The sequence below is a fragment of the Ornithodoros turicata genome, chromosome 3 (genome assembly GCF_037126465.1).
Source record: "Ornithodoros turicata isolate Travis chromosome 3, ASM3712646v1, whole genome shotgun sequence".
Lineage (NCBI taxonomy): Eukaryota > Metazoa > Arthropoda > Arachnida > Ixodida > Argasidae > Ornithodoros > Ornithodoros turicata.
Window position 1 is genome coordinate 89,141,033 of NC_088203.1, and position 14,715 is coordinate 89,155,747.

The 14,715-nt window shown below is 46.7% G+C and overlaps 2 protein-coding genes across 9 annotated transcripts in view; one reads left to right on the plus strand and one right to left on the minus strand.

Annotated features, from left to right (window-relative positions):
• LOC135388781 (uncharacterized) overlaps positions 1 to 5,280 on the plus strand; it is a 174,439-nt gene extending 169,159 nt beyond the window's left edge. For all 4 annotated transcript variants that reach the window (XM_064618572.1, XM_064618575.1, XM_064618574.1 and 1 more), the window contains 4 exons: positions 552 to 644; positions 1,310 to 1,480; positions 2,891 to 2,983; positions 4,909 to 5,280. In XM_064618572.1, coding sequence (XP_064474642.1) covers positions 552 to 644; positions 1,310 to 1,480; positions 2,891 to 2,983; positions 4,909 to 5,226 — 675 coding nt within the window. In that variant the 3' untranslated portion in view covers positions 5,227 to 5,280. The remainder of the gene's footprint in view (positions 1 to 551; positions 645 to 1,309; positions 1,481 to 2,890; positions 2,984 to 4,908) is intronic.
• Positions 5,281 to 10,144: 4,864 nt separating this feature from the next.
• LOC135388782 (glycine receptor subunit alpha-2-like) overlaps positions 10,145 to 14,715 on the minus strand; it is a 90,928-nt gene continuing 86,357 nt past the window's right edge. For all 5 annotated transcript variants that reach the window (XM_064618576.1, XM_064618579.1, XM_064618577.1 and 2 more), the window contains 2 exons: positions 14,145 to 14,285; positions 10,145 to 10,776 (listed from right to left, as the gene is read on the minus strand). In XM_064618576.1, the coding sequence (XP_064474646.1) occupies positions 10,585 to 10,776; positions 14,145 to 14,285 (333 nt within the window). In that variant the 3' untranslated portion in view covers positions 10,145 to 10,584. The remainder of the gene's footprint in view (positions 10,777 to 14,144; positions 14,286 to 14,715) is intronic.

A 14,715-nucleotide genomic window follows, 5' to 3' on the forward strand; every position in this document is an offset into this window, starting at 1 on the left:
TGGTTGAGAGTTCACAATGCTATCCGAATGAAGTCTGCAGTTACTCTGACCATAGCCAGTAGAAGTAAAAGAAAGTGGTCCGTGTAAGGGTGTAGTTACAAACGGCAGAAATCGCAAACCCTATTTTGCATAACCCTTTTCCTCGATAATGATATATGTGAAGCCGCACACATCGGGCTTGCGCTTCACACTTACGGCGAATTCGATCGGTCGATCTGGAGCAAGCACCTGACGGACGTAGTAACCCACTTTCGGCAAACTCGGCGGGTCTGCCCAACACTTCCTATGGCTCAGTCTTGAGGATACGGACGTTATACGACAGTGTTTTCGCTGGAGTTCCGGCCGATTCCGAGCTTTCTCGGCTGAGCAAGGAGGTGCACTACGTCTTGGAGCAAGTTGATCTGCAACGGCTATACACGCGAATTCAATCCGAACTGTCCAATGGAACACGCTTTCTCCGCCGCGAAGTAGAAAAAACCGCTCCAAATCGACCAGTCGAATTCGCCATTTGTTATATTCACATGGACGACAACTGATTTCTGTGCTTACAGGACGGCGAAGCAGCCCATTGCATGTACTTCTGCGGCAAAGCTTCGAGCAGCTTGTGGAAATATGGCACCTACGATGATGGACTGGACTGTGATGTGCGTAGCATTCGACTTACCACAACGTATTCACCGCAATCCTAAAAGACGAACGAGACGATCGAGAACAATGATGTCGAACTTGTATTGTGCCATATTACACTCGTGACCAGCCTATACAGAGGATGGTAATACAGGAGGCGGTTGTGATCGTAAATTCCAAACAACTGTACGAGGAACATGGGCGACCATACATAACGAATGTAGTTTTCGTATTGTTTCATACGTGCTCTTGTTTTAACTGTAGCTTTTCTTTGATCCTGGTTCTTGTTTTGTGTTTTATGCATCCCGACACGTCCCGACAGAATTGAACATTGTCGGACATAAGTCCTCACTGTTGAAGTTCATCAGTATATTTCATCCAAATTAAGGCGGGGGAATTGGTAGTGAATTCAGGAATTTGGTTCCCAAGGATCGCCTGCTTTGATGAGTCACCCCAATCATCACAAGAAAGCTGTTATTGCTGGAAACCTGATTTAGATATTAGGGAATTTTATGTGCAGCAGATATGCCGTGTACCATGTCGAGCCCTTTTCCGAGCAGACATTTATTTTACAACGACAATCTTGATATCCATCAATAATCCAATCATCTTAATTTATACGGATGACGCTAATCTATGAAGGTCACACCATCATGACAAAGTACACATAAATTTCCTGCAGTTTCAAGGCACGTCTGACGGAACATGTTATGGTGGTGTCTGCACCAAAAAGGGCTCCCCTCCTGCACCTGTACCTGGAACGAAGGAAAATAAGACCGAAGATTCATATAGACCACCATACAATGACCGCCGTAGACACGCAGTAAATGGCTGCAGGAAGAGGCACCGATTGGTAAGTATGTTAACACGCCGCTCCTGACTATGTCGCCTTTGTTCGGAATCATGCCTAATTCAAACTATCGCAATCTGCGTACCAGTCATATCAACTCACGTGATGCTACAGTATATACGCAGAAAGGTAGAAACTAAAGCGAACTGGTGAGAAAAAAGTTCAGGTAGAGAGCCGCCGAAGGTTGAAATATATACAGGGGTTCTTCTGGGCAGCCTGTAAAGGAAGAAGTTCGAAATATTTGTCGTGTTCGAAATATCGGCGGCTCTCGCTCTGTAACTCTCCACTTAACACAATACTACAGTGCCTTTTCCGTTAGCTGCGTATGTAAATATTCTCCTGCGGTTTCATTGCAATGCACTAAGTTTATATCTGTGCGGCGACGTATACAATTAATACAAGGAAGCAGAAACAAACAACCATGGGCCGTTCGTATGAAGTATTATAGATAGATCTCACACTTGAGATCGATTTCAAGCTCGTGCTCGTCGTCTGGGCCTGTTCCATGAAGCAAATTTGAGAGTGCGTTTGAGATCGCGCCTGAGCAGGTTACAGTGTAGCGTTCACAATTTTTAAAACCGGTAGCTACCACACTCAAATATGTTCTCGACTTGAGAATGACTCGTCGGCTTTTTGTTGAAGCGGCTGTCACTCGTATGCAGCTAGTTGCTTTGCAATTGATTGGTCTATTGCGTTTCTCTACCGTTATTGTCAAATTCGAAAATTTTTGGTCTCATGACATCCATTCGTTTTGCAATTTCATGTACCAGCTGTAACCTTCCTCCTGTCTAATTTGGGTTCCGTTTCACTCTCGTTCAACCGCTGAGAGACACCGATGAGATTTAGACGCTATGTAGTTTTCTGCGACGTGCAAAACCGCAGAGCACACGAAGCTTTCTGTTCACTTTATTGAATAGAATGACTTTACAATCCGGTAAAGTTTCTTAAATGTCCGCTTGTAAGTGTGCTCGCTGTTGTATCGATTTGCGCACTGAAGCAGACGATGGAATCCATCACCGTTTCGAAAAGCGGGGCATGTGTATTCCTTCGGGAGATGAAACGATGCTCTGCGAATATATTGTACGTGTTGTTTCTGTCACGAGGTCCTTCCCTTGTTCTCTTACGCGCTCTTTTAAGGAGCGAGGTATTTGTGTAAGCTGTGCAGAACAGAGTTCTCGTCGGCTCATTTTAGTTTTGCAGAACATAGCGCAAACACACGGACACACACAAAAATTATGAGGCGCCACCTTACGGCTCTTTTAAAGAACCAGACTTCAGGATTTCGAGACAAGCGGAAATTTTTCATCATGGCCATAACATCATTTAGTCATGAGCATGAAATATCGAACACAGGAGGTGCCCACTTCAGGCTTAGTTTTCACTCTCGACAACCATCCGTTTTTCTGATTGCAGGCCACGGAACCACCCTACTGCATATACTACTGCGGCCAGACGGCAAGCGGCATTTGGAAGTATGGCATGTTTGACAATGGACTCGCCTGTAGCGTACGTAGCCTTTCGAACTATCACGGCATGTTCTTCTTTGTGTGTGTGCCTTCTGTATATAGTTATAGTAATATAGGTATAGTTATATCGACGAAGACCACATGAAAAGGGCAACAGCTAAATACGAATAAAATTAAGGAATCCCTCAAGATTGATCCCTATCCTAAAATACAGGTGACACGCTGTAGAACAAATACGTTCAACTAATTTCAGGGATAACGTCCACCCTTGATCAACTTAAGGGGACCGTTTTTGAAGGAGGTGACTGAGATTGTAAACTGCTGCACCTTACCAACTTTGCCGGAAACGAGGCGAAAATAATGCATAACGACTAAGTAATTCAAAGTAGCATGTCCTAACCCCGTCGAGACTAACACTTCCACGTTCGTCTTTTTCATTCAAAATAAAGTAACGACTGGGGTGTTTTCTTTCCGTGTCGCTGTTTTTTTTTTTCCTCCCATGGATGTTCTTCTAATCTACTTATAGGGAATGTGTAGTGAAATCTGATCTAAATATTTTTTATGTGCCCTTGATGATAGGCAGCAGTGCGATTATCAGCACACGATTTGTAAGATCTTAAAATGAAGTGCCGAAATCAAGATGTAAATTAAAGTATATCACAGTTACATGTGATACTTCGTCCGTCGTGCTTTGCGGATAGTTCTAACAGTCACCATGCTGAAAAGGATCGCGACGTTCCTTTCTAGGGTTTTTCAGAGCGCTTCCCGGCTAGCGTGAAGTCTAGGTGTTTGTTTCGGAGCCACTATATTTCGGGGCTCTTCGTCGGGAGACAACTCCGCTCTTGGGAGCCACTAGCCTGATGTAATGACTCAGAAGAAAGGACGTTTTTAAAAATCCACGTCTTTTCGCAGCCACGTGCGCGGAAGTGAAATATTGCACCGGAGAGCATAAAAGTACACATAGGAGCAGAGCCGTAGCGAGGCAAGTTTGCGCCCAGGGTAGGGTAAATCTGAAGCGCCCTCCCCGCTTTCCCACTGCCGTCAGAAGCCCTGTAAACAAGGAAATAAAAAACGCGTCTTTGCACTGCAGAGATCGTAAATTCAAATTCTCTTCGTTCCCGTTTTACCCTGTCCAACCAACCAGTCAGTGCCTGCCGTTCTTTCTTTCTTTTTTTTTTTAATTTCGTGTTAGCGCCGCGGAGCAACTGTGGCTATGAGCGGCGTACAGACGTGGCCAGATGAAGAGAGGACAGCAGGAAGGAGTGGGAGACAGCGGGGTTAGTGTGCGTCCGGGGCCGACTTCAGGTGGAACAGTGCCGACATTCGTCTAGAAAGTCTTCGGAAAACCCAGGGAAAACCTCAGACAGCACAGCCGGTGACAGGGTTCGAACCCGTGTCACCTCCCAGTCTCGGCGTGGAAAGCGATCGTCTTAACCACTATGCCACGGGAGCTGGTGCCTGCCGTTCTTGCGCCCTCTCTGGCGAGGGCGCCCGGGGCGACTGCCCCTCTCTCCCCCCGTCGCTACGGCTCTGCATGGGAGTATATCCAGCAAGACCTCGTTCCTCCGCCTTGGCAGTCTCGCTTGCAGGGTGTAACATAACTTAACATTAGTGCCTGCAGCTTTCTCGTGACAACCTCACGCAGCAAGCACGGCCGGTGCTATTTTTTACTAGGCGCTACTAGCCGCCAGCGGGTTTTCCAGCGACCCTCCCGCGAGCAGTGTACGCGCGATAAGAGGGGATCAGTCGTGTTGAATATCGTGTCATTAACTTTTCTGCGCCCACGGTTCACGTGGCGCCACCTATCGCTCGAGCTGAGTTTTCGACGCAGCCCACAGGAATTTCTGAACAGGAGGTCAATAATGCATTAAGAATTTATTCCGCTTACTTGCATTCAAATGCGTTAGTCCGTGCAATTAAATTAAGTTTACCAACGAACCAGTTACCCTTAAATTTTTCTTACAGTTCCAGTTTGCACTGGATGGAACATGCTACGGTGGGATGTGCTATAAAAATGGAAGCCTCCCGAGACGTGAAGTAGAAAAGACAGAGGAGGAAGTTAACAATGAAGACGTCACTGATTACTTCAGCACAGAATGGAGCATAGTGACAAATGACAGGAGTCAAACTGGAGCCAAGAAAAGAAGAGGAGGTGGAAAGCAAAGAAGCTGTAATACAACGAAACAAGTTGGGGAAGAGTATGTTGAGGTCGAAGTTCAGGTTCAGGAATATGCAAGGACGATGCGAAGGAAGATGACGAGGAGAAGGAGGGTGATATTCTGAATCCTCAATACGTAGCGAATCAAGCGGCAAATAAAACCTTCCTGATGGACCGCACGATTGTGCCGGTTTCACTTATTTATAAAAGAGCCTCCCACTATATTTATAAGGATCTTCGTTTCGAACGATACATATTTTTTATAAACAAAAAGCCGTCAAGCAGGCTCTTGTAAAACCTGCTGGACAATGTAGGAGATCGACCCTCACTGTGAAATTCGTCGGTATAGAGAGTGTCTGTTTTGATCCTTTATAGATTTATGAATGCGATGTGGTATAGGTGAGGCGGAGGTATATGTACCAGATAACGCAGTAGTTGTATGGGTGAATACCACGTACTTTGTATATCCAGGGTTCAAACTATCGATTGGTCAGTCAATTAAGCAACAGCTAATTAGTAATTTGATAATCAGTTGATCGTACCTAATTACTAATTAATTGATCGCCCAATTAATTTTCATAAATAAACGAACTCTACGGAGTTTGGGTGAGACAGGGTACGTAACCACATCACCCGGTATAGTACGTATGGGTGAATCCTACGTCCTTCGTGTCATGTGTATCGGTCTATCATTTGGAATAGAAGTTGGTTACTGAGTCTCGCCGGACTACCGGCAGGGCGACTAGATCATCCCAACAGTCATGCTGCAACCTGCGCGTCTTTATCTAACCCCCGTGCGCGCCGCGAAATTCCTCCCGCGCTTCCCGCGACGACCCCAACAGACTTTATTATGAATCAACTTCGTGCAAAGAATAGGGATAGGGGAATGTGGAGCACAGTGAGACGAAAAAGTTTGTCGACGTTTTGCGTTTTTGTACAGGAAAGAAAACTCCGCCGGCTAGACCAAATCTTGTTTTATACTGGTCATTCAAAATAAGCGTTATTTTTGAAGAGATGCTTCGACAAATTGTGAAAATATACACAGCTACCTCCTGTAACTACCTGCCCAGGGATCGGGCACACTGGTACAACCAGTGGGGGAGTATAGTACCAAGAGCATACAACGAATTAATTGATGCGAAGTAAACTTCGCACGTGTAGCAGGGATCGAGGCGTCTGCTGGCGTGAACGCACCGTGGAGTAGGCAGGACGTCAACAATATCGCTCCCATTTAGCAGTGCCATGTTAAGAACTTCGGGATTGACAAACGAATTCGGTCTTTTCTTGCTCTGCCTCAGAAGACCAACTTTGTATTTCCCCGCGGCATCCTCTCGTATCAGAAACCCGGCTTCATGTAGAAGCCGTACTATTCACCACCCTGTGCCCCATCATACAGCTATTGAGGTGCGCGTGTCAGCACGTGGCTGGGCGCGAGGAAACAGCACGACATCTTTTGATTCTAATCCGCCTTTTCGGAAAGAGCTGGCGCCATCGCTCGGCTAACTGGCGAAGTAGAATGGTTGTGAATTATAGCGTCAACTAAAACCACGTGCGTGTTGTCACCGTTGGTCATAAGGGGTTAATTGGTCATAACCTGAAGTTCATGGAGCGTCCGGGATGCAACATCGTACCTGGTGGTACTCATCTGTCACCACAGGCTGGAACAGGGTTATTACTAGGCGTGTGCTAACCGAATCCGCAAATCCTCGAATCCTATAGGCTGGGATTCGAGATTCGGGAATCCGAATCCCAGTGCCGAAAACGGCGAATCGTATCTTTCGAATCCACCAACCACGTTTGTTTGTTTCTTTTTCAAATTGGTGCCTCCGGAGTCCGCCGAAAGCCTCATTGACCGACGGGCGTTTTCTTATTTGTTCGTTTACGTTGTTCTGGACTGAAAGAGTTCAGGCAGGAACTGTTACATTACAAGTTTAAAAGTAACATGGTTTTGCTTTTGTTTGTCGCTTAGTTTAATGGACATAATTCAGACTCGAGAATTTATGCATTTATTGCAATCGACGAACAACACGTTAAATAAATTATGTTTAAGAAGAACTATATGGGTATATTTTCTCCCAAAACTGAACTATCATTTGTTTTTCATTAAACAAATGTGTCATATTCTGCTTCAAAACACTTTAACAAAAACACAGCATACCCCTCCTTCGGATACGCCGCCACTACCAGGAAATCCACGCAAACACTGGTGAGGAGGACGGTAGTGTCCTAATCCAGCAGGCGGGCACACTCAACGTTGGCCTTTGTCGGAGTTCAACTTCAAAGCCCCATCACAAACTTCGACTTCAAAAGCCATCACCGACTTCAGAACCCATCATAGGAATTCAATTTCAAAAACCCATCACAAACTTCCAAATTCATCACCGACTTCAGAACCCATTATAGGAATTCAACTTCAAAACTGCGATGGGCTCTGAAATTGAATTCAGATTATGGGCTCTGAAGTCTGTGATGGATTCTGAAGTTGAAGTTGAAGGGTGGATGTAATGTGATAGGTTCTGAAATTGAAGTTGAACGATAGGTTATGATGTGAAGTTGAATGATGGGATATGACGTGATTTGTTCTGGAGTTGATGTTGAGTGATTGGCTTGTGGTGTCATGGTTTATGATGGTGATGTGACGTGATGGGCTTTGCAGAAACTTCACCACGATGTGATGTTGAATGAATTCTTAGGAAAATGCCGACCTATGGATGTCACGAGTGCAGTGCGCGATTCTTCGTCGGAGGTGCACGGTTTGTGTATCTCGGAACATAACAACGTACACCAGAAGCCCGTATAAATCGCAAAGATTCGAGGTCTTGCAGACAGCAGCAATACAGCGAGCAGACGACACAGAGATTATATGTTTTCGAGAAAGGCCAACAGATGGTGCAGATCGCACAGATATTTCTCACAGGCATGGAGCTCACAAGTTACAACCGTTTACAGTTTAAACTGAACTTCTCAAGAGTTGCTGTTGTTCTTCAAGACAGGCCTAATGGTAATTAGTAACCTGTCTCCAATGTGTCACGTAGTACTTCAAGATCACGTAATATATGTCCGCGGATCCGGGGCCGGCTCCCACTTTGTCCTCGGCGAACGTCGAGGGTCCCCACCTTTCAGTATGATGAACTATGATGACGCCATGTATGACGAACTGAGAGGTGATGACTTGTGTCCATGATCACACAACCAAGTTCAACATGATGGTATCTTGAAACATGGTGGTTATATTTCACTTTACTGTTCCTTTAATGGAAGCACCTAAAACTGTTTTTCATAATCACGTAGGATTTGATCGTCACCGCATGAAGTCATTTGGAGTGACATTATGCTGTATGTGATATGGTGAAGTATGGGGTAGGAAATTATGGGAAAATGTGGCCTAAAACGCTTAGGACGATGAGCTCACTTTTAAGTGCCACAGCATTTCTTTAATGCACTTTTTGGCCTCGGTGGAGCGTTGGCGTCAGTGGAGAGCGGTCCTTTCATACCCGCGATGCGTTATCTCACCTAGTTCGTTTCTTTATTGCGGCACCGGTTCAGTGGGGAGATTTTGAAGAAATAGAGTAGATTTAGTAGATCAGAAGTTCTTTGCGGTAACGGTAAGCCAAGTTGAAAGTATAGTTGCAAGACGCAGGTCGGTCATTTCGGCGAGTCACATTGGCTGTTTGCCTCATTATGGTCCGTCCTAAGAAGCACACGTCTCCTGAAGAGCTTCGGGCACATCGCGCTGCACAAGCGAATGCATCAACTGAGTTTATAAACGACCCGTAGCGGACCGTGCTCAGATGAACAAGACGAGCTCAAATAAAGACCTCTGTCACTGTCGTTGATTTGATATAACTTGCATCACATCTGCCAGCTTTTTTATAAACAAGAATAAAAAAAACCTCCTTCGTAAGTTGCTCGGTAAATCCGCAGGGTGGCAACGCCTGCGAAACTGCCGGCGCCGTCATGGAAAGGACTGGCGCGCCAGTCTGAATCGGCGTGGCGTGTAGCTCAAGTTCAGACGCCCCGTAACTCTGTGAGGCGCTCGCACGGCCGCGGCATTCCTTCTCTCCAGGTCGCGCTCTCATTGGTGCTTAGTGAGTGACGTTTGCTCCTTTTTCCTCTTTTCGCCCCTTTTTTGGCGGTGACGATGTCCACTCGTGTGTGGCCAACAACGGCAAGCTACTGCAACCCCCCCTTTTCCAGAGAAGGAATTCCGGAATACTCTCAACATCCCGCGTCACCTCTTGTCATGTATTTCGTGGAATAGAAATCAAACTAGGCCACTGTTTTGCGTGGGGTTTTCGATACTGTGCTCAACGTTCGACTGGAACGTATGCGACCGTCTCTTTAAAGGACGCTCTTTGAAGATAGAGGACACGATTTTGCACAGTTATCACGAGGACGACAGAATCTCTCTCCAGCTTCTCCATATTTCTCCATGTTTTTAATCTACATATCAACTTCTACCCAGCTGTGATACCAGGCCTTAACAGCGTCGCTCCCTTCCACACCGAGACTGGGAGGTGACACGGGTTTGAATCCTGTCACCGGCTGTGCTTTCTGAGGTTTTCCCTGGGTTTTCCGAAGACTTTCCAGCTGAATGTCGGCACAGTTCCCCCTGAAGTCGGCCCAGGACGTACACTAACCCCCTGTCCCCACTCCTTTCTGCTGTCCTCTCTCCATCTATCCACGTCTGTACGCTGCTCATAACCACAGGTGCTTCGCGGCGCTAACATAGAATTTCAAAAAAGCGTCGCTCCCAGTTATCAGCTGCTATAGCAGAGTGCGGCAGTAGTGACGGCAAGAAAAAGGGCAGAGGTGCACTTGCACTTCCACCGGGAAGCGGCCGCAAGGAGTCTCCGGAAGCGGCGGACGAGGCTGTCGACCACGCACTCGCATGTTCCCTTTCATAACGTTCCCAATATTACATGTCTGTGTGTGTGAAAGGGGAAGAGGAAAAGAGAGCCAATAATATCGACGACATCTGGCTTCTGTGTGTAATGTCCAGATGTTGTTACGGTATGGCAACAATACGCATTGGGACAGGCAAGCTTTCGAAGTCTTTGTAAATTCTCTCCATTCTTTCCAATACACTCACACATGCACGCGTAAACATGTTTCAGTCTATTCCCTCGTCTGTGCGTTCCCTAATGATAGATAATACTTAAAAAGTTGTCCGCGCTTTTGCAAATCACCATCGCGTTGATCGCGTTTACATCCTTGAGCATGCGCGATAGGTCATATAGTTTTCTAAAAGATGTGCGGCAATTATCTGAGCCTGCAGGACTATCTTCCAGCCGTGTTATGTGACCGCTCCCTATGTACCCTCAATTTACCACTATCTTTTGCACCATGCCCCAACACCAGGAGCTCGTCTTGGAACGTCTTCTGCAGTCACAAGTCTGACAGAGACAAGGCTGCTGATCACAGTTTGATGATCTTGAGCATGTGCTATTCATGGCGTTGCACTAAGGCGGAATCTGTATCACTTAGTGCCTGCCATAGATGGCCCAGTAGAGAAGAACGTGCAATATGAAAGCAGCTGGGAAGAGGATCCTGGAGTAGCGGTCGATGCTCCTTGGCTTATCCACGCAACGCCACAGACACCGGGCTCCTATTCCGTCTTCTCTGCCCCGCGTCACGTCGTAAGAGCGGGTTCCTTCCTTCATTGGCTCCACCATCTGCAAGCACAAGTAACAAACGTTTGCGTTGAAGTTGTAAAGTAATGCTCCCACTATATACACTTTTATAGAATGTCTATATATTTAATAAAATACTGGGACAGCCCAAAGCTTGCGTAGTGTAATATAATGGCAAGACAGCCACGAGGACGGAGCACATGCACGCAATAACCGCCACACAACTACACATAATCATGTATCCATGTCCATATATAGCACCCTCTTCTGTCTTAAGAAAAGGTGTGCTCGAACTCTTTTTTGGGGGAGTAAACCCTCGCCGCATATATCACTCTCACTGAGGAGTCTCCTCACTCCCTTCACAGCTATGAAGAGAGTGAGGAGACTCTATAACGAGCGTAATGGAGAGTAATTGTACACTCCAAAGGGAGTGATATATGTTGCAAGGGTGTAGTTCCCAAGAAAGAGTTCCGACGCGCCCTTTTTTAACAGTGTTCGGGACTCGGTATCACCCCAGAGATAGATTTCTTGTGAAGTTTCTGCACATACTATACCTTTGGAGCCAGGCCCACTAGTTCACCGCACGCCACGTAACAGATGGACTAACGACGACAGAAACGATGATGATATGGTACATGCCATTTCTTCTCCCCAATAGCTAGGGCCTCTAAGGCGGCAACCGCATGGAGCAACTTTTGCCAACTGAATCGGGCCAACGGAGCGCCAACTCAACGTGAACGGAACGGTATGGAAGCTTGCAACCGCATGGAGCAGAATGTCCACCTTGAGGTTGTCATGGTGATGCGTCGGCCTAGCGTTTACCACCGCTTGTTGCACGCGATGTAGCAATGCTTATTGTAGTAAACTGTTGTACGCATTGTTTAGTAACATAAATGATATTTTAGCGGTTCTCGAAAAAGTACGGTGCTAATAACATCTAGAAATCAGGTGTTCACAAGAAATTTTGAGATACGAGGAGGAGTCACTATCATGTGGGTTCCGCCTGTCACATCGCACTTCGTCGACCTCTGCGGGGCTGTATGCCATCTTGTTATCTCTAAAGTCTGTCTCAAAGTACCCTCCCCGTTCCTGGGTGATATACACCGACTCAAAATCAGCCCAGCAATGTGTAGGAACCATGGGCATCCGCGGCTCGTTGGCCCCGGTGGTTGTTAGTATCCTGACGGCGCTCAGGGTTCTCGGCGAACAGGGACACCGGGTGACCCTACAGTGGGTCCCCGGCCACACCGGCATTCAGGGCAACGAAGAGGCAGATTTGGCGGCTGCTGCGGCCCACCGTATCTCCAGAGCCCTGCCCATTATCCTCTCCAACGGGGATAGGCGCTCCTACTTGTCTGCGTTGGTGTCACCCTTGGCCCGCCAGCAATGGCTGCATGACATCACTCAATGGTCGCTCCTCCATGCAGTGGACCCGTCATTATCATTTAGGATGCCAGGTGGCTTCCCTCGCAGCTTTACGACACTCCCGCGGCGTCTACGACTCAACGTCGCCTTCACCCCTGCGTTCCGTGCTAAGCTGGGTTACAGTAACACGGCGCTGTGCCTAGCTTGCCGCACCCCAGCTACGATCCCCCATATCATCGAGGACTGTGAGCGGTACACGTGTGAACGCCGGGTACTTCGACGCCAACTTGAACTCCTCGACCATAGACCATTCAGCTTGTCCAAAGTACTTGGCCCATGGAGCTCCCCTGAACATCAGTGCCGGGCTCTTCGCTCCCTTTTTGTTTTCATGCAGGCCACTGGACTCCTTGAAGAGCTCTAAGCAGAACTCCGACCTGTCGTTGCTTCCTTCTCACCATAATTCATCCTCTCATATTAACCACTGTGAAATGGGGTAGTGTCCTGTGGCTACCACGGGGAAACATCCCATGTCATCATCACTTCTTCATTTATTGTTGTTGTTGAGATAGATGCGTACACGAAGAGGGGAGTCAAGTCCTGTAGATCACATAAACAAAATAAAAGTGTCGGCTTCAGTGTCGGCTTCTGTATTTTGTTTTTGTTGTTGAGATACGAAGAGAATGTTGGCTTATGAGTGTTTCTAGCAATGTTCACTAAAGAAATATCAGACTACATTTTTATTACCGTTATCTCCTTATATATTTCCGGTTTGGCATGTGCCACAAATAACATTTTGATGTTTCATTTAGTCACCTTCGCCTTGCACACACCTTGCCACCTCCTGCCAAAGGATATATTTTAAGTTGATGTCCTTATACTGATCAAGTTTAACGTTCCAAAGGGGTGGCCTCTTTGAAACCTGCGATATCCACGTCGAAGTCCGCGCGTGTCTTTCTAGGAGGCAGGGTGAAGACGGCAAAGCCCGAAAAAAAAAAGAAAAAAAAGCGGTCACAGGCATGATTACAGGTGACTTTGTCACGTGCTTGTGGCATTTCCTGTGAAGCGTGTTTTCATTGGCGCACACGGTTCCGTCGGGTGGTGTCACTTCCTCTCCTCAGACTAAATATCTACCCTTAGCAGAAACCGGCTCATCGGTCCGTCGTCTATTGTTCGCTTAGTAGGTCACCGTTCCTTTCAAGTTCTGCTGCCATTCAGTTGGCAAAAGTGCTCCACGCGGTTGCCGCCTAATGACCACGGGCGGCACTAGCTGTTGCCCCGGCGCTCCCATAGGCGATTTTGGAGTGGGCACAAAAATTGTGCTAGAAACGTAACATAAGGAAAATCCTTATCCACAGCTTTGACAGTGTATTTGGCGTGAGCTCGAAGATAGTTTAGGGTTGCAGCACCTGCTTAAAGCAGCAGCACAGCTGCACCGAAGGCAGTTCGTTACGGTTTGGTTCCTCGCACAATTTTTATGCAAACCAACCCAGGTGTCTGTTTATGCATGTCTTCTTTAATTTGCTTGTGTCGCCACTTTCTTCTTTCATTGAACACCTTTCGGTGTACGGTTAATGCCTTATAAATATTGGATTAGCGCTAAGCTAAACCTACACGTAACTGAAAACCGAGCCTCAGTGAATCTACCCGAGAAACGTCATCACGACGTTGGTAGACAGACTGAAACCGAAACAAATCGGAAGGGGAGGGCTGGGTTACATGAATGGGCACTTGTTCGCTGCCTCCTATTGAAAGAAATGTAGGAGCGAAGGTCGCGTCCCTTTCAGAGACCATCGTAATCCCTTCAAGACCGTGGCTTTCGGGCGCGACCTTGTTCGCCTCTAGGTTTGAGCGTAGTTCAACTCTACCAAATTGGTGGCGCTATCCAAAACTATGACGTCATTTGTTTACAAACAGGGAGAGTCTATTAAGCGAAGATTTGGAGCAAGCCTAAATGTCGTTCCATTGTTCTTTTAAAAGCAGCGACATGCTGCATGTTCATCAGAGATAGTGTGATTGGTGTACTTTGACGTTGACATGCCACGTACCTTGAGGTCTTGACTTCTTGATGCAGCCCTTTGTTTCCTCAATTCCATGCACGTGACCACAAAGGCATATTCAATCAAGCCGAGGAACACAAATGCGATACAGGCCAGCATCCAAACATTTAGCGCAACCACATACGATACCTGCACAATACAATAAACATCAATGACATTATGTTAGCAGTACGTGTCATCGACGAGGCACCGTACTACTAACAAGTACGGTATGAGCAAGCAATATGAACACTGCTGCTCCTAAACGGCTACGACCAGCAGCTAAGCATAACAAAGAAACACAGCTGACAAAACTTGCCAGTAGATAGTTACAGAAGTTACTGAAGAAGTTAGTGATATTGCAGGTTTAGTCTTCTTCCCTTTGCTCCCTCGTGTAATCAATAAAGCTGACCCTTCACCAAGTCCTGTGTTATGTACGGTGCACTTTTTTTTCCTTCGACGTAGCACTACTACGTCGATTCTTGTGATCGATTCTACATGATACTTGAGCGTTGGAGGCTTACGTGTTCGTGTGCGTCCATAAATGTTCTCGTTGTGTACACTACTGCACGTCTTTCTT